The sequence below is a fragment of the Leopardus geoffroyi genome, chromosome A1, assembly GCF_018350155.1.
Source record: "Leopardus geoffroyi isolate Oge1 chromosome A1, O.geoffroyi_Oge1_pat1.0, whole genome shotgun sequence".
Classification (NCBI taxonomy): Eukaryota; Metazoa; Chordata; class Mammalia; order Carnivora; family Felidae; genus Leopardus; species Leopardus geoffroyi.
In genome coordinates this window covers 211,475,723-211,495,508 of record NC_059326.1, presented here as the reverse complement: position 1 = coordinate 211,495,508, position 19,786 = coordinate 211,475,723, and the positions used below count along the sequence as shown (strand labels likewise).

General features: G+C 40.4%; 1 protein-coding gene across 3 annotated transcripts in view; it reads right to left on the bottom strand.

Moving 5' to 3' along the window:
- AGXT2 (alanine--glyoxylate aminotransferase 2) overlaps positions 1 to 4,459 on the bottom strand; it is a 42,002-nt gene extending 37,543 nt beyond the window's left edge. For 2 of the 3 annotated variants that reach the window (XM_045440474.1, XM_045440485.1), the window contains exons 1-2: positions 4,307 to 4,459; positions 1,597 to 1,682 (exon numbers count right to left, since the gene is read on the bottom strand). In XM_045440474.1, coding sequence (XP_045296430.1) covers positions 1,597 to 1,682; positions 4,307 to 4,325 — 105 coding nt within the window. In that variant the 5' untranslated portion in view covers positions 4,326 to 4,459. The remainder of the gene's footprint in view (positions 1 to 1,596; positions 1,683 to 4,306) is intronic. The other variant, XM_045440494.1, reaches the window with a different exon arrangement.
- Between the last annotated feature and the right edge of the window lie 15,327 nt (positions 4,460 to 19,786).

Sequence of the window (19,786 nt, the reverse complement as noted above, 5' to 3'; positions counted from 1 at the left end):
ACAGGCTCCAGGCTCTGAGCCATCAGCCCAGAGCCTGACGCGGGGCTCGAACTCACGGACCGCGAGATCGTGACCTGGCTGAAGTCGGACGCTTAACGGCCTGCGCCACCCAGGCGCCCCTGAATCTACAATTTCTAATCTATGAGTGTCATGTAGAATAAAGGGTATGGAAAGGAAGGGAGGGAGGAAGGGAGGGGGGATAGACAGAGGGAGAGAGAGCATGAGAGCGCCTGATATTTCTTAGTCTGAGAGCAAAATTATAACTTCCTAGTTTGGAGGGAAGGACTCGTGAAGGTCAGATCGCGTAGTGCGATATGAGGTAATCAAAATCAGAACATGTTATTTATTTATTTTTACAGTTTATTTATTTATTTTGAGAGAGAGACAGAGAGAGTGAGTGGGGGAGGATGAGAGATGTGCTCTGTTGGTGCAGAGCCTGATGTGGAGATCCAACCCATGAAACTGTGAGATCATGACCTGAGCCGAAATCAAGAGTTGGAGGCTTAAATGACTGAGCCACCCAGATGCTCCCAGAGCAATATTTTATTTTGCTTTTTAAAAATGTTTTTACAGAGAGTGAGGGAGGCAAACCATAAGAGACTCTTAAGGACTGAGAACAAACTAAGGGTAGATTGGGGGGGGGAGGGTGGGGGAGAGGGGAAAGTGGGTGATGGGCATTGAGGAGGGCACCTGTTGGGATGAGCACTGGGTGTTGTATGGAAACCAATTTGACAATAAATTATATTTAAAAATGTTTTTAAATGTTTTTATTTATTTGTGTGTCTGTGTGTGTGTCTGTGTGTGTGTGTGTGTGTGTGTGTGAGAGAGAGAGAGAGAGAGACAGAGCGAGAGAGAGAGTGAGTGAAGAGGGGCAGAGAGGGGCTTGTGGACAGAGAATTTGGAGCTGGATCCGCACTGGCAGCAGAGAGCATGATGCGGGGCTCGAACTCACAAACTGTGAGGTCGTGACCTGAGCTGAGATCACGAGTCAAGCACTTAACCGACTGAGCCCCACATGTGCCCCTAGAACATTTTAAAAAGCAAATCTGGGGCGCCTGGGTGGCGCAGTCGGTTGGGCGTCCGACTTCAGCCAGGTCACGATCTCGCGGTCCGTGAGTTCGAGCCCCGCGTCAGGCTCTGGGCTGATGGCTCAGAGCCTGGAGCCTGTTTCCGATTCTGTGTCTCCCTCTCTCTCTGCCCCTCCCCCCTTCATGCTCTGTCTCTCTCTGTCCCAAAAATAAAATAAACGTTGAAAAAAAAATATATTAAAAAGCAAATCTGTGGCACCACAAATGTGATATATGTATTTGTGTGTGTGTGTCTACATCTGTATCCTTGTGATACATATGGATCGTCTCTTTCTCGTACACTTGGTTGCTCAGTCTCTGCTCTGTGTCTCTCTCACACACACCCATTCATGCAGCAGCACGGAGCAGAGTAAGAGGGTTCGGATGCTCCTAGTGACTTGTAGGTAGAATATCTAGGATGCCCTGGCTAAGCGGCAGGCAGGACCTTGGCGGGTTTTTCTTGAGGAAACAATTTTGCCCTTTCAAGAAGAACCACCCTCTTGGGTTTCCCTAAAATTCTGAATCTTACCTGGTATTTTTCAGGTGTGAAGTCACATGGAGGCATTCTGGGTTTTGTGTGGAGACCAAGCTTGGTCACAGACGTCCAGAAAGCACCTATCAAGGGTAAAGTGAACTTAGGGCCCACAGTTGAACAGCAAACTAGCCTGCTTGTAAAAATCACCTATACTAAGTAATCTGAATCAAGACCCTTAGGCAATTTCGTTTATTTCTTAGTTAAAAAAAAATACTTCAGGGGCGCCTGGGTGGCTCGGCTAAGCGGCCGACTTCAGCTCAGGTCATGATCTCGCGGTCTGTGAGTTCGAGCCCCGCGTCGGGCTCTGTGCTCACAGCTCAGAGCCTGGAGCCTGTTTCAGATTCTGTGTCTCCCTCTCTCTGACCCTCCCCTGTTCATACTCTGTCTCTCCCTGTCTCAAAAATAAATAAAAACGTTAAAAAAAATAAATAAAATAAGTTAAAAAATACTTCGAATCGACCTTTAGTTAGGACTTAAAAACTAAGGTGTCTCAATAACACATTTTCTGGAGGAAAAAAGGAGAATTTCTTTCAACTATAGTAAAAAAAAAATCATGGGGGATATTGGAAGAAGCCATCGTTTTTCCCACTGCGGTCCCTCACAATCTCCCCCCACACCCTGCCAGGTGGACTAATCTCTCTCTTCAGTTGGTCAGACTGCTGCCACTGTGGTGCATGGATCGAATATATCGTCCGTGTCAATAGAGGTGATTTCTAAGCTTTGAGCTGCTTGGTGCCTGAATCCTGGTGCCAATTTCAGTTCCTGACACCAGGTTGGCTCTCCGTAAACAGTGAACGAATGGCTGTTGACTAGTCTTGTAGAGAATCAGGAGAGTCAGGCGCCAGGCAGTGTCCCATAATAACAAATGCGTGCACAGAGACGTGTAAGACAAAACACAACACAAAGACCTTCCTCCCAAACACAACACAAAGACCATGAGGACCCAAGACCAGACCGTGGCAAAGCAAAGATGAGGTCAGTCAGAGGAATCACTTAATATTTGGGGCTGGAAGGGGCCTCAGGTTTTTGTCGTCAAAATGCTTATGTTCTAGACGAGGAAGGCAGACCCAAGTGGTAAATTAATTTGCTTAAGTTTGCCAAGCTAGCTAGCTGCAGAACAAGAATGAAACTCCAAATTTCAGGCTCCCAGCCTACTTCTCTTCTCATTCATTGGCCACTTTCGCCCTTCCTTTCCAGCACAGATCTTGACCTGTGTATAGCAGTGGGATGGGACAATAGAGTTAAAGAATATCACAGTGGGAAGAGACGTCTAGAAACCTTGTGGAAAAGAATACAGCTAATTTTGAAGACTTAAGGTCAGTGTCAAGATAATATTACATGTGGAGAGCTGAGAAAATGATGTCTCTTACTCAGCATAAAGGTCTGAATCGGTAGATGAAATGTTGGTATTTTGTGTGGCTGTGAAGTCACAGTCCTGAGAAACACAATGAACAATTGTGTTTTAAATGAAGCTGGAAAGGAAAAGCTCTGAATATGTTTTCTTTCAAAGAGATCCCATTCACTTTTCTGCTTTAAATAATCACTAATGTCATTAATTTGCTCTTACTTTAAAAACAAATGGCTTTCGGCTAGCCAGCAAAGAAATGAGAAAAAAATAACACCTTAAGTTTTCTGAGAATTTCACCTTTTGAAAAGCTTTTCATTGTGTCTATCTACATTAATTACTCTTCTGAAACGGCAACAAAATAGACCGAGTATTTCTACGAATTCAAATTCCCTTCACTCCTTCAGTCCCATATTTTCCTGCCTGCACAATTGGAGCAGCCCATTGAGAAGGCTGGAAGCTCTCTTGACTCCAAACCCATAGCAACTCTGATAGTAGGCTGGCAGTGGAGACAGAGTTGGGAAGAAGGACTGCATAAAGAAGAGCCTAGATTTTAAACAGTCAAGGCAGGTCGATTCAGTCATTGGTTCACCTAACTGAATGGAATGTGACGGTGGAGTGAGAGCTCCAAATGAAATACATAAAATCATGTTGGAAGCAAGGAAGTAAGGGAGGAAGGGAGGAAAGGAGGGAGGGAAGAGGAAGGAAGGAATATTTGAAAATACACAATGGACATAGTTCATAGAACATTAAGGTGATTTATTAAAGTACTAACTATGCCTTATTCCTGCATAGCGTATTAGGTAACCTTTATGTATTTATTTTTTAAGTTTATTTACTTTGAGAGAGAGCAAGCGAGAGAGCGAGAGCATGTGCAGCAGGCAAGGGAGAGAGAAAGAGAGGGAGAGAGAGAATTCCCCACAGGTTAGGCACTGTAGGTGGGTGCTTGAGGCAATGCTACTACCTCCTGGGGCATGGTGGACATTCATGAGGGGGCTTTATGTCTTTTAAAGTCATCATCCTTGAGTATCTGCTTATTGCAGTTAATGCTTAATTGTGAATTGCTTTCATTTCTTCTTTATGTTACAGCTAAAATACCGCATTGTTTTCATTCTGAGATTGTGCATAGTTGGGTTTTATTATCCATGGGTTTCATTTCAGGGCAAGAGCAGGCCCTGAAAAATACTGGGCACGGACAGGGGGCATGGGGCTGCTCAGGGAAGGATCGCTCTGTCAGATGGCCTGAATCCAAGCCCCCATGCAGGCCTAATCCCAGAATCCCAGGCCACAGACTCTGAGCCCAGCCCAGCCCCTCTCGCCAACGCTCAGCTCACCCCCGTGCCCCTGGTTTCCACTCACGGCTCAAGGAAGGGCACATCTTGGGGATCCTGGAAGAGGAGGTCTGCAGGTGCAAAGCTCACAGCAAGTGTCTCCCGGCGGCGGGAGTCCTCCCTCCCAGCCAGGGAGCCAGTGCCTGTGGAAGCAGGTCGGGGGAAGGGCTCAAATTGCTCACTGGCCAGATGGACTTTGAGTTGAGGATGGAAGGGGAGGAGCTCGAGGGGGGTTCTGGAGCCTTCACTTGGGCCAAGCCCCAGAGCTTCCAGGGCAGGCACTGGTGCCTTAGGGCAGAGAAAAGAAAACGAAGTGGGAGACAGAAAGGAGAAAGAAGGAGGGCAGACAAAGTATAGGTCTTCTGAACTAGTTTTGTTAGTTTTGTGTTCCAGCAGGTTCTCATCAGGACGCGCGTCTCTCTGTGAGAGTGGTGGTGGCTGTGGGGAAGGCTCAAGGTATCGTTGAAGAGGATAGAGATTGAGAAATGAGGGGTGTGAATAAGAGAGAGAGAGAGAGAAGGAGGATGTGCATGGAGTGGGTAAAGAAATGGGTGTTGGTATTGGGGTTCTCCTGGAAGAGAAGGAGGACAAAAGTGAAGGGAGTTGGTACTCTCCAGGGAAGGAGAAGGGAACCCAATAGCGAGGAAGGCCCTGGACAACTGTGCATCTGAATAGGGCAAGAAGGGGAGAGCTGAGGAGTTAGGGTGTTTTAATTTTATTATATTTCAATTTCTAAAATTCCCACTTGGCACTCCTGCTGACTCCACCCTGAATCTCCATGGGCAACTATTTCATGGGGTTAATATATGTCTTTCTGTTGCTTTGTACTCTTGGGAAATGTCTATAATGTTTGCAGCAGAGGCAGTTTTAGTTTATCTAAATGTATGCTTTCTTTTTCGCTCACAGCTATTTTTTTAAGACCTATCCGGGCTGCTATAAGTATCTCTCTCCCAGGTTTTCCACCCCTATGGCCCAGGAGCCCGCGTGCCTGGGCATGGCAGTGACAAGTGGGGACAGCAACGAGGGCAGGTGGAGCTTGGTGGGGAAAAGGTGTTGGTTCACAAACTAGCCCCTGTATGCGGAGGGCGCGGACAGACTGATGGAAGAGGCAGGCTGCTCCAGATTTCTAGGTGGCATGTTTGATGCAAGGGGGGTCACTTAAGAGGCTTGTCCTGGGTGGCAGCCACGAGACCAGTAGGTCTCTACCTCTACCTGCTGGAGTCTTGGAAGTTTACATAGGGGCCTTAACTAGATTCACTGGATTCTTTCTTAGAATCTCCATCTCTCAGGTGTCCCACCCAGATGCTCTCAACAACACTCTCTCGAGGCAGCTGCAACCTTGGCTGTGTTCTTTTCTTCCTCCCTTAGGTGAGGTAGGAAGCAGAAAGACGGCTGGAGTTGGAGAGATGCCCTTCTCGCAGCTGATGCAGGGCTCTGTCCAAGCCGTTTCCCCCAGAGACTAGATCTTTGGGAAAGTGAAGTCTCTGGACATATTTCACAATGGTTACTCTTCTGCTTCCCCAGCCAGCGCGATGAAGGGACCTTCACTAAGACAGCCTGGCGATATTCCTACTGTAGGTATGGCTCATAGCACTTTGGGGTCGTCCTCTGACTCTGGCAACCAGCGAGTTTCTCACTCTCATGCTGGTCCACCCTCAGCCCCCAGCAATTTGTTAAAGTTACTGCGTAAGGTGTTTCTACCAGTAATGGCTCCAGTGGCTGCTGCTCCAGGTAAAGAAGGTCTAGGCTGTGACTTTCAGGGTTTGCCTGTATCCCTAGATTTCACAGTGACAGGTCACTCGGCAACTTCTCTTCCCCAACAGGCTCCAGAAAAGCCATTGGCTTTCAGTTTGTCCAGCTTCCTGTTGTCAGGGTGGTGGTGACACTTCCAAGCTCTTTACATGTTGAAGTGGAAACTGGAAGTCTCTGTATACTTTGCTTAGTGAGTCCCTATTGACAGACAGTTGTGTTTTCTGCATCATCCTGGGGTGTAGAATCTTGTGCTCTAAACTAACTGTTTTGTTTTTTTCCCTTGGGATGAATCCTTGAAGAGAGGTTTCTAGGTCAGAATGTATGTACGTTATGCTAAGCAAAATAAGTCAGTCAGAGAAGGATAAATACCATAGGATTTCACTCATATGTGGAATTTAAGAAACAGAACAGATGAACATAGGGGAAGGGAAGGAAAGGAAGGGAAGGAAAAATAAAATAAAAACAGAGAGGGAGGCAAAGCACAAGCGATTCTTAAATACAGAGAAGAGACTGAGGGTTGCTGGAGGGAAGGTGGGTGGGGGGTTAGGCTACATGGGTCATGGGCACAAGGAGGGCACTTGTGGGGATGAGCACTGGGTGTTATGTGTAAGTGACAAAACACTAAATTCTACTCCTGAAACCATTATTACACTACATGTTAACTAACCTGGATTTAAACAAAATTAAAAAAAGAAAAAAAAAATAATGTACGTCCATTTTAAATGCACTCCAGTTAGATGTCATCAACTAACATTGCACAAGAATGTTTTCCAAGATGTTGGGTCTTTGGATCACTTTAGACTTACAGTGATGTCCACCGAATCTGAAAGCTGGGGGGAGGGACAAGCTTAGACTCCCTCAGATCTTCACCGTCTGTCCGGGAGTCCCTTGAAATAGCAATTCAAGATCTTACCCGAGGTTCACAGGCAAAATTAGTATTCAACAGATGTTGCCTCTGACTTATCAGGGACTTTAAGAGACCTGTGCCCTGAGTCTGTTTCTTCTCTTCCCTTCACGCAAATTAGTATAATTTTCTCCATCATAAATGAGACCAGAAAGGTGAGGAATGACCCCAGTTTACATGACTGGTCAATAGGAGGAGCCGGACGTCAGTTAAGAGGGTTTTGCCATCACTATTTCTCAGATAATGAATTACCTTGAAGCTTAAGGATATGTATTATCAGCTAGGGAAATATTAGAATCTCTCTTGAAAAAAGATAATTGATAATTATGGAAATAATCTGGAAATTATGGGAAAGTAAGGGGGAAAATTATTAACTTGACAAATTCGGTTGTCCAGTTAATAATCGTAGGGGATTGTTTTTTTGTGCACAGGTTCACTAACAATTTATCAGTTAACCGTGAGTGAAATTTGCTCTTTGATCCAATGACACAGCAGGGTCCCTGAGAATGACTGAGGATAAATAACAACTCTTGCAAAGTGATCTTTGAGCCATGGAGTTGAAGAGGAGGGAAAATTCTGGAAGGATTTCAGATAAATCCAATTTACTTGAAATCTCATATTTCAGGTGTCTCATTTCATGGTGATGGCATGTTCAGAATGCTCAGAATGAAGGAAAGATATGGTTGTGTTCAAGGAGAATAGCTGTGTGGAGATGTGCTCACATACTGTGACCCTTAGAGCTTCATGCAACGCTGATTTTCTTGAAAAATGGTACAGCGTCCAAGTCTTTAACTTATTTAGGAGGAAGAACTCTTTGGACCAAGTTCATTTGGAATTATTAGACTTCGTATTTTTTTAAATTCAATCATTTATTTTTTTTAATTAAAAAAATGTGAAATTTATTTGTTTTTGAGAGACAGAGAGAGCCAGAGTACAAGCAAGGGAGGGGCAGAGTGAGAGAGAAGGAGACACAGAATTCAAAGCGGGCTCCAGGCTCTGAGCTGTAGCACAGAGCCCATCGGGGGGCTTGAACTCACAAACCGTGAGATCATGACCTGAGCTGAAGTCAGACACTCAGCCAATTGAACCACCCAGGCTCCCCTATTTAATTTTTATTTAATACTTATTTATTTATTTTGAGAGACAGAGAGGCAGAGAGAGTGGAAAACAGAATCCCAAGGAGGCTCCGCACTGTCAGCACAGAGCCCAACACAGGGCTCAAACTCAGGAACTGCGAAATCATGACCTGAGCTGAAATCAAGAGTGGGTCACCTAACCGGCTAAGCCACCCACGCCCATGAGGCTTAATATTTTTTAGAAGTCAGTCTGGAGAGCTGGACACACTGTGATTACCCCAGCCTGCCCGCCTAGACTGTAACGCCCAAGAGGGCAGAGAGAACACTTACAACGCTTCCTGTATCCCGATATGGCACAATGCTCATCAAGCGTTGCTCAGTAATGGGTATGGTCAAGTGATTGACAGATAATTGAGGAAGATTCGTATTTACAAGGAGGCTCTTGAGCATCCAAATTAATCTTTGTGGTAAAATGTGTATGGAAGACAGTTTTTATTTTCTCATTTTTTTGCATAGGCCACTTAGCGACTGGACTTCTCAGATTGTTCATTCCCTTGAAAGTCACAACTAGAGCAAGAGTCTCTTCCAGCTGCAGCTAGAATTTGGTTCGCTGTGACGGTGGTCGTTCCTGACTGGGAGAAGAGCCACTCTTACTTAAACTTAAGCCCTCAGATACAGTGCATTATCTAACGAAGACCTTTTATTTACATCCCGTTCTTATAATTATTATTACAAAATTGGCTGATTAAATTGCAAATGGCAAATTGATTCACATTGCAAAATAAAAACGAAGGAAGGGTGCATTGGAAGAGCAAAAGGAACGGTCTTATCACCTAAAGGAAAAAGTTCTCAAATAACATGGGAAAACAAAATCTACCTATGTGCTGTTCATAGAGATGCCCTTAAAACATAGTGGCATAGGTCAAATGAAAGTAAGAAAAATGAAAGAAACCCACCAGAGAATCAACCAGTGGAAAGAAAGCTAGTGGAACAATATTAATATCAAAAAAGGAGACAAAGAATCATTCAGGATAAAGGATATCATACTTAACAATGAAAGAGATAATTCATTAGGAAGATTGAATATTTATGTCTACATACACCTAATAATATACCCTCAAAACAAAAACTGATAAAATTACAAAGATTTTCTTCTAAAATTTTATTTAAAATCAAGTTAGTTAACATACAGTGTAGTATTGGTTTCAGGAGCAGAATTTAGTGATTCATCACTTACATACAGAACTCAGTGCTCATAACAAGTGCCCTCCTTAATGCCCATCACCTATTTAGCCCATCCCCCATGCCCCTCCCCTCCTCCAGAAACCCTCAGTTTGTTCTCCATAGTTAAGAGTCTCTTATGGTTTATCTCCCTCTCTGTTTTTATCTTATTTTATTTTTCCTTTCCTTCCCCTATGTTCATCTGTTTTGTTTCTTAAATTCCACATGTGAGTGAGATAATATGGTATAATATGGTATAATGGTAATATGGTATTATGGTATATGGTATAATATGGATAATATGGTATAATAAGTCTTTCTCCGACTTATATCACTTAGCATAACATACTCTAGTTCCATCCAGGTTGCTGCAAATGGCAAAATTTCACTCTCTTTGATGTCTGAGTAATACTCCATTTTGTGTGTATGTGTGTGTGTGTGTGTGTGTGTGTGTGTGTGTGTGTGTCTTCTTTATCCATCCATCAGTGGATGGACATCTAGGGAGAAAGAGGAATTTCTATAACCCTAGAAGATTTTGACTTACTTATAAATCACCTCAGAAAATTATATCTCAAGCAGCAAAAGAGATGAAATGAATGAAGCACGCTTTGTAAAAATATACCATGATGAAGTAGAATTCACTCCAAGAATGTGAGAGTAATTTGACTTTAAAGAATTTTCTCCAAATTAATTCTCTGCAATAATTTGTATATTAACTGAGTAAAGGAGGAAAGCCACATTTTTGTATCAGTAGATATAGAAAAAAAATTGGTATCAGTAGATGTAGATGTGTTAACACCCATTCAAGATATGGAATTATTAGCAAATTAGGAATAGAAAGGAATTTGCTTAATATATCTAAGGGTGTCTGCAAAAATACACAGGAAACCCTATACTTAATGGCAAACTTTTAGTAAAATTCTCTTTAAAGTCAAGAATAAGAAAGAATATCCACTAAAATCAATATTGTACTGGAAATCCAACTCCAAGAAACAGACCAAGAAAAACATATGAGAGGTATAAAGACGGAAAGAAGAAACAAAGTTGTGTCATTCCGATGATATAAATAAAAGTGGAAAATCCAAGAAAAAGTACAAATTACCAGAACTAATAGATTAGAGTTCAATGAGGTTCCAGGATACAGAATCAATATTTAAAAACTGTGGTTTCTATATATAAACAACAACTTCTCAGAATACAATAATTTTTAAAAAGATACCATTTACAATAGCAACAAAAGTTATATGGTGTCTAGGAATGGATCAACTAAAACACATGCAGACATTTATGAAGGATAGGATAAAGTGTTACTAAAGATCAAAGTAAATGAAATGATAAACCATGTTCATCATTAGGACACAATATTATAAAGATGTAATTTCTCCCAGAATTAACACATAAATTCAATGAACAAAATCTAATTCCCGGCACAATTTTTTAAAAAAAGTTGATAGGCTTATCTCAAAATTCACATAATGAATAAATGGCCGAGAGCATAGCCAGAATAGTTCTGAAGAAGAGAGAGAAGTGTAGGAATTAATTTCCCTGATAACAGGATTGCATAAAACTAGAGTAATAAAACAGGGAACATCAAGGCAGGGATAGATCAACCGACCACCGACGCAGAGTAGAGGTCCAGATGCAGACATATGGAGACAGACATATATATGGAGAAACTGAGCAGATGACAAAAGATGGCATAAAAGATAAGCAGGTAGAGGATGAGTTATTCAGATACTGAGGGAATTCATTAGGACAGTGAAAGTTAAAACAGCAACAATGTATCCTTTATTGCCCTTCAAGTTGTCAAAAATTAAAATGTCTGACAACCTCAGGTAATGATTAAGGAAAAAATGGAATCTCCTGCACTGCTGATGGGATATTTATTGGCACAGCTGCTTTGGAGAACAATTTGTCAAGTGTGAGAAAACGTTAAGGTGTGTGTTCCATGTGACCCAACACTGACACTCCTAGATGTATATCCTAGAGAAAATATGGCAAATACTTAAAAAAATGAAGCCTGCATAAAATGTTCTTACATGGACATTTATTTATTTTTTTATTTTTTATTTTTTATTTTTTTCAATATATGAAGTTTATTGTCAAATTGGTTTCCATACAACACCCAGTGCTCATCCCAAAAGGTGCCCTCCTCAATACCCATCACCCACCCTCCCCTCCCTCCCACCTCCATCAACCCTCAGTTTGTTCTCAGTTTTCAAGAGTCTCTTATGCTTTCTTACATGGCCGTTTATAATAGTGGAAATGAAAAGTTGATTAATAGAGGGATTAACAAAAAAACCCTGTGTATATATCCAATAAACTGGAGCTATTTGGATTTCAAAAACCCAATGCTGAAAGAAAAAAACCAACATGCATATGGCATATGTTATTACCTGTGTAAAATAATTCATAGGCACCCACAATAATTATATATATATTTCTATGGGTGCATATATTCAAGGAAAATGCACTTTTAACATGCCAGACAGGATAGACATCTGTAGGAATGTAGTTGCCACTGGAAAGAGGGAGAGAATTTGATTATTAAGATATGAACTACTGCATCTGTGATGTTTTACCTCTTTTTTTTTAAGGTATGGTACAGATCTGGTAAAATGTTAGTATTTGTGAAATTTGGGTGTTGGTAAATCAAAGGCTCTTTTTGATAACAAAGACTTTCCACCCTCTGGAATTTTCAAGCATGTGTGAAATGTTTTATGCAACAAATACGAGATGAAAAATGGAAGATTAAATTGCAACTGAAGTTTTAAGTGAAGACATAGGATAACTCGAAGTAGCAAGAATCAAACAAAAGAAAATATGGATATTTGGCACTGAGATTTGTGGTTCATGCTTCATTTGGGAAAGCTGATCATATATCAGATTTGGGAACTCTGTTTTTGGGGGTTTCTTGGTTGTTCCTAGAAGGCCCAAGGAACTTCTGCGAGCTTCCAAGCCTATTTGCATTTTTTAGGCCCCCAGCTGGCAAATGGATGACAACTAGGGGAACTTGAGGGCGGTGTAAAGGGGAGGAGTAGTAGTTAGCTGAGTTGGGAGCAAGATGTCTGTTTTGATTTAGATTTAGTGACAACAAAACAAAACAAAAACAAAACAGAGAAGGTGTTGAAAGACCAGCATAAAGGGCTTGCCTGAAAAAATGCCTTTGAACAGTGTTCTAAGACAAATATTTCAGCATCTGTATGTATTTTATCTCTAGAAGGGCCTTGCATGCCATTTCCTTCTTCTCTTAAAAAACATGTCCTAATAAAGTTTGTTGAAGCAAAGAAAAACCTTCTCAAAGTTGTATTTTTATAAAAAAACATGTTTCACATGTATATAAAAAGACCCTCCAAAACCATTGTTCAGGAAGTAATTTATTGATTCCGTTTAAACTAAGCATGGTTCCCACTGCCAAAGGAATTGCTCTGAAGATAGAAAAATACATCAAAAGTTTCCAAAGCTCACTAACAATCTCAAAACTGATCAAATAAAGTAAAGCTACTAGCAAGTGTCATCTAAGCTCATCTTGTAATGTTTAATAATTTATGGAGTGAGTGCGTGTCACCTTAAAAAGTCCCTGTGACATTTACAAATTCTTTCAAACACATTTATCAACATAGTAATAAAAATTCCCAAGCTCCCTTTTCTTAAACGAGTGTTCACCAACCAACATCCACATGGTGTTTTATTTGACTGATATCTTCTAGCCTTTTCTAAAAAAAATTTGTCACATTCGCAATAATATTTGCGCAAGTCCATTTGTCAGCCTAAGTTTTATGTGAACCTGGTCATAATAAGAGGAAAATGGTTAATACTTGTGTGGCCAGCAGAAGTCAGGGGATGCGGCACGGTGGGTAGGAGAGGTTGTAGATAAAAGAATTCCAATACGGGTGTCAAGACCTCCAAAGTAGAATGTACTTTTCCAATACCAAGAATGGGTTCAGTCTCACCTGTGTGGTTTGGAGGGACTCTCAGAGGTAAATGCTTCCCCTGGCCAGTGAGGTCCCTTTTGGGGCCTTTTCAATAACCCCATTTCCTATATTCTTGCCCAGTCCTCCCTACCCCCAACCCCAAACATTTCAAGATTGCTACTAGATGGAAGCTGTAACTCTCAGTCTGTAAAAAATAGGGAAGATTTAGAATGTATAAAACTTGGTTAGTATGTTGTAGGAAGTTTGGTGAGGTTAAGGTTTCAAATGTGATTCTGGCAAGAATTGACCATATATAATTTGTTTTCTTTCAGGAAACACATAACAGTAATCTTGGGAAATTGGCTCCGTATTTCTTCTCCAGCTCATTATTAATGATATGAATGTTGTGTCTGGTAAGTGACACTCCACATTTTTTTAGTTTAGAAGTAAAAGTTAAAAGTGTGCCCAAGAACTAAAGGCAGATAGCACCAACCTAAACATGGGATAGTCAGTGGTTCTATGATGGGAGTCATTTCAGAGCATGATACTCATGTAAAAAATTCCTCATTGCTCCTGTGAGACATTGTGTGAAAGAACTAGGAGGCAGAGAAGGATCTGTAAAGCCAACCCCCATACTATTTCATTATTCTTAACACAAGCATGAACAGCAGGTGAAGATTTTTAGATATAGATCTGTGAAAAATAAAAAGGTCATCATTTTACATTGAATCCAATGGATTTTGTCCAAAACGATGTTAGTAATGTGGACGAATCATACCATTCAAAAGGATCCCATTCTTAAAAAAAATGGTTTGGTCTCTCCTTTATTTCACAATATTTCAATGAGCTTCTCTGGTTTGATCCCCACGTTCCTCATTCTGTGTCACTCTATTTTTATCAGGTTCTCATGTGAAAGTGATGGGGTGAAGGAAGGAAATTATGTTTTGCAATCGTATGGAAGGATAAGGATAAAGGAGGAAAATTGTTTTGGTCCAATTTATACCAACAATTTCCAGATTATAGATCCCTTAGCAGCAAAAATGCTTCAAGAAATTTGCTTCAGACACACATATTATTCTGCTTATTTCCATGTCAAATAAAAATAAAGGAAGGGTAGGCAAGGGAAATAAACATTTATTGACCCAGGCACTGAACTAGGTATTGTCAATAACAGGAATATAAATATAATGACCATATTATGCTGGGATGTCTAAGATTTTGTTTGGCAAGCATTATTTTTGGCATGCAGAAAAAATGAAAATATTATGACAATAGCAGCATAATCTCCCACACTACTGACAAGGATTTAACTGTCCATGTTATTCCCTCAAAATAAAAGGAGGCAAATGAATAAATCCATGAAAACAGGAAGTACAATGTGCAATAACCAAAGATTTACAGAATTAAAAACGCAAGACCAGTCAGCCTATAGTCCTCTATAATTCTTTAAGGCTAAAAAGACAAAAAAGTAGTCATTACAATAAGTACATCAAGAAATGTTTTTAAATAAAAAGAAGACTATTTCTGATATATGGCTGACTTTTCCCATACCATATTTGATGGCTAAAATCAAATAAGGACAACATTTATTTCTAGGGGCATTAGGAAAATAAAATGGTGAAAAATAGCATTACCATGGCTTAGGGTAACCATCTTGAGGTGACCCATTGTTAGGAAAAAATCTGCACTCTATGGTTTTGTTGGTTTTTCATCTGGGGGCTTACTAAATATTCTTTTCAGTCTTCATTTGCCAGCCAGTTTTTATAAAATGTAAAAATGGTTATTGAGAAAACCTAGCATAAAACTACAAAGTGGTGAATTAGAAGGTATATTTTCCTATAAAAAAATCAAGCCCAAACAACCCCCCAGCAACTATTGTAACAATCACTTTGAATTTCCCACCTCATGTTGAAGAGTTTTGCTTGGTATTTTCTAGGGAAAGAGAAAAAGCGGAGGTAGTGATAGCCTTAAAAATATGGAACCTTTTACTATTATATAGTCTTTGCTTCAATATGGCTTTACATAAGACACAGATCACACAACATGCTGGCTCTAGATTGCTGTGGTTTCCACATGAAACTGTTTAAATTGTTTAAAATGAATAATCAAACACACAAGCAAGCCTCATGATGCAAATAACACTCAAGAAGTTATCAGAAGTCACATGAAGCAAAGCTGAGGGTTGACTTTTAAAGGGTTTGAATTGTACTCTAAACACTTAACACCCCAGACCAGCTGTACAATGGCATATGATACTAATTCCAGACAAAGCTTAAGAAAAAAAATTAGTACATTCACAGTCTCAACAGAAATATATGATTACATTTTTTTCAGTTTTGTTTTACAGACACCATCATATTGAAATACATAAGGATAGATTATAAGTCATTATATAATTATTTTCATCTGTATTACATGATGAGTTTCACAATATAAGGAGTATATATTTCAATGCATCATACAGTTTTGAACCACATAAAGCAATATAATATAAAATAATATAACAGTTATTTTAAATTCAGGAATTTCACATGACAAGTACATCAAATATGCTACTGAAAAACAGTCAAAGCATTAGATGTGATATCTTTCATTTCTAAACAATAAGCAGCTTTGAAGGAAGGACAGTAGGACAAGAAGGGGGGGTAGTTACTTTTAAAAGTTCAAAATCATCTTATCAGAAATGCTGGAAAACAAATTATTTTTCAGAGGTATCTTTGCCATAGAGAGTTTTGATTTCAGATAACATAATTACAGGGTTTATTTTCTCCAGGATCTGAAATTTGCAAGGAAAAACTCAGACTGTATTTTTTTTTTAACTCAGACTGTATTTTGAAGTTTATCCAGGTGAGGCATAATTTAACAGAACTCGTAAAGGTTATTTTTCATATTACTACTTCACTACCTAAAGGTTTTTAGGGTGCACTGTCGTTTTTTTATTTAATCAGGACCAGGTAAAAAGTTAACGAATAGAAGAATACAATGATCTAAGGGTCTCTCCATTCACTGATCACAGCCGCATAAACAGGATATGTCTGTCCACTTTACATGTCTCAGTGCTTCTTGAGATCAGAGCATAAATCAGAGGAATGGAGGTGGACAAGACAGTGGCAGGCATATGGTGTTGTGAATTATGGATATCTCTTAGCTATAAACTCAGAACACCGAAAAGATTACAGATTTACTTTGTCCAGTAAAATTTGCATTTAGCAGGCTATGGCTGGCATTTTGTGGAATCCTGAGATGCCGTTTAGGATCTGGAAATGTCCTATTTTCTATTTTTCTCCTTTCATTGGAATAGATACCATGATGGTCTCAGACCAAAAATCACCAACTGAAATACACAAGCCTAGGGAGAGAATTTCTATTTGATTATTTAACAGGAAATTGATGGCTGGAGTTTAAAGGTCACATAGCCTGTTTAGTGGTAGCAAGGTGGCCTAGACCTGGAAATTGGGTGCTCCGCCCACACTACTCCAGCAACAATACTATTGTGCTTAAGCCAAAAAGGCAGAACAAGGAATTCGTTCACTGAAGTACACATGAGGCTTTCATCAATGACAAATGCACGTTAGCAACACCGGGGATGGTAATCCAGAGTCACTTACATTTTCTTGCATGTGTGCAAGGTTCCACTGCATGCATTGTCCTTTTCAGGCCCAGGCATGCAATTCAAAGCCGTTCAAAAGCATATCAACATGTTTTAATTTTCTTATTATTAGTATTTTATTATTTTCAAAATATTTATTTGAGAGATAGAGAGGGAGAGAGAGAATGCACGTGCAAGCGAGGGAGGGGCAGAGACAGAGGGAGAGAGAATCCCAAGCAGCCTCCCCACTGTCAGCACAGGGCCCCATGTGGGGCTCGAACCCACAAACTGTGAGATCATAACCTGAGCCAAAATCAAGAGTCAGATGCTTAACTGACTGAGCCATCCAAACGCCCTCAATATATTTTTAAATTGAAGAGTATTAAATCACAGGGTGGCAGGCATATCCCCCAATCCCAGCCAGAGTCACTTTCTTATCAGACGAAGTTAAGTTGCACTATTCACATCAGCTCTGTGGTAATTCCCTTAAGCAATAAATTAAATCAACCGGTTACTGGTTGGACCTTAGACCATTCTGTCATTCCCTTTCTGGTTTCTCCAGTTATTTACAGAAAACAAGTAAAATTTACTTTCCAATTAATACACTTTTCTTGCAAAAAGAAAACAAATTTTTTAAAAATAAAAGTAAAGAAAGGCACTTTGTAAAATATGTACAAATCTGTTTCTTTCTTGTCTACACTAAAGAGATAGGGAAATGAATAAAGGCAGGACTTTCTGCAAGTGACCACAGTGGTGGAGAACCTCAAGAAAGAGCCAGATTTCCCCACAGCCAAATTGCATCCTGGAGTTAACTCACAGGATTCTCCAATTCAGTTGGGACCTACGGGACAAGGGTCAAACCCTTTCACCTCATACAGGTGGTAAGGGATTGACCCACTTTGGACCAAACCGGTGAAAGCAAGTTTTTAGTACATACCCGCCTACCAGGATTGGTCTTAGGCACTTAGGAGAATGGACAGGGACACAGCTGTCCCTGATAATAACTGTGCTCACATTGAGATGCTTTAAACCCGTTCGTTAAAACTGACGAGAGCACATTTTGGAGTTTGGGTTATAAGCTTCCAAAAAACACGCATTGACTAACCTGTCTCCATGTGCTTTGTAACTTGAATATTTAGGTGTTTGTTTTACAAAAATATGACTTTTTATAATTCAGAGCGTATGGCTCTTTAAACCAACCTCGCAGTAGTGGTTTATAGTTCATCAGAAAGGAAAAAAAAATCAGCAGTCAGATATAAGAAAAGAGATTTGGGGCTGCTGGACTCAGCAAAAAATAAGCAATGTTTGATTCTGTAAAAGATTTTTTTTTTTTAAATTAGAGCCTCATTCAATATGTCTTTAAAAAAATCTCATGCTTCTTCTCTCACATATATTTGCACATTATCTTAGACTATGATTCTGTACCTACATAATTTATAACGTGTGTGCAATATGTTAAGTCTGCCTGCAACTGATGATCTAAAAGTGGAAATGAAAAAAGCACATCACTGAAGAGTACTTATATTTCTATGATGAAGGGTGATTGTTTGGTGGCTTACTTAAGATCAAGGCGTTGGTTAAATTATCTTGCTGGAAAGTATTCAGTGAGTCATGGAATCAAGAAGCCAGAGTTTAAAAGGATATTAGAGACTGTTTGCCCAACATGTCCTTCAGAGGAAACTGAGGCCCAGAATAGGGAATTGTTCCGTCTAAGGCAACCTAATTAGGACAAGACCCCCCCCATTCTGCATCCTTCCATTGCATTGGCTGTCTCCTTGATAGAAAATATGCCACAAGATGAAAAAAAAAAAAAAAAAAAAAAAAAGGAACTTAGTTAAATAGAGTGTTAATTGACCAGAGAATTGTAACCTTGGCTTTACTTAATGAGTGGCTAATTGGGGTATTTTAGGGATTTAATTCAAGTGGAGACTTTAACCGTAACATTTTTTTCTTCACGCACGCCGAATCATATGTCAAAACAGATCAGTTTTGAATTTTCAAACTATCAGAGTCATGATACACAGTTTAGAGAAGGAGGGACTATTTTGTGAAAAGTTTGGTCTGGACTAGGTTTGAAGGGCAGAGTCTTTGGCAGAGTGCTTCCCAGGTGGAATATATTCCCTGGCCCTCTTTTTTTTTTTTTTTTTAACACTTTGTAAAAAATGTTTATTTTTGAGAGAGGGAGAGGAGAGAGCGTCCACGAGAGGGGGAGGGGCAGAGAGAGAGGGAGACACAGAATCCGAAGCAGGCTCCAGGCTCTGAGCTGTCAGCACAGAGCCTGATGCAGGGCTCGGACTCATGAATGGCAAGATCACGACCTGAGCTGAAGTTGGACGCTTAACCAACAGAGCCACCCAGGCGCCCCTATTCCCATGCCCTTTTTAGAGTTGTGTGTACTTTGCAAGTCGTTCTCTATCATTATGTAAATTTAACCCCCAAATGGATTTTTCAAAAAGTATGCCTTCTCCTTATGAACAGTGTCATTCAGCGCAATTTAGACTTGACCTGTATTTCCAAGAGAGGATTGTTTCTATGCACTAATATAACCTTTAGTGGAAATGGTGACCTAGGGCAGTGCTTCTCAAACTTCATTGTGCACGTGAATCATCTGAGATCTTAGTAAAGGGCAGATTCTGATTCTGTAGGTCTGGGGCAGAGGAGCCGAGATTCTGCATTTCCGAGCAGCGCCCAGGTGAGATGCTGATTTAGCTGGTCCTCCAAGCATACTTTGAGTAGCAAGGACCTAGAGGACTGAATGCACACGGGCAACTTTCCCACAGGATACCTTCCCTCTTCTTGTTATTCTATACTGGGAGAAGAGGAACTCAGATCTATTTACTTTTGCAATTCCGGAAGCTAGCGACATGTTCACTTTCGAACATCCGGCCACCTCGGAGTCCACTTCCAGTGAGCATGGGGTTGCTGGGGTGGAATACTGAACTCATAGAGGTGAGCTCAAATTGACTATATCCAGCTAGTGAGTGAACAGAGAATGGGTCCGCCAGCAGATGAAATGAAAAACAGAGGGAGGCTTTTTGATGAGTCATGAATG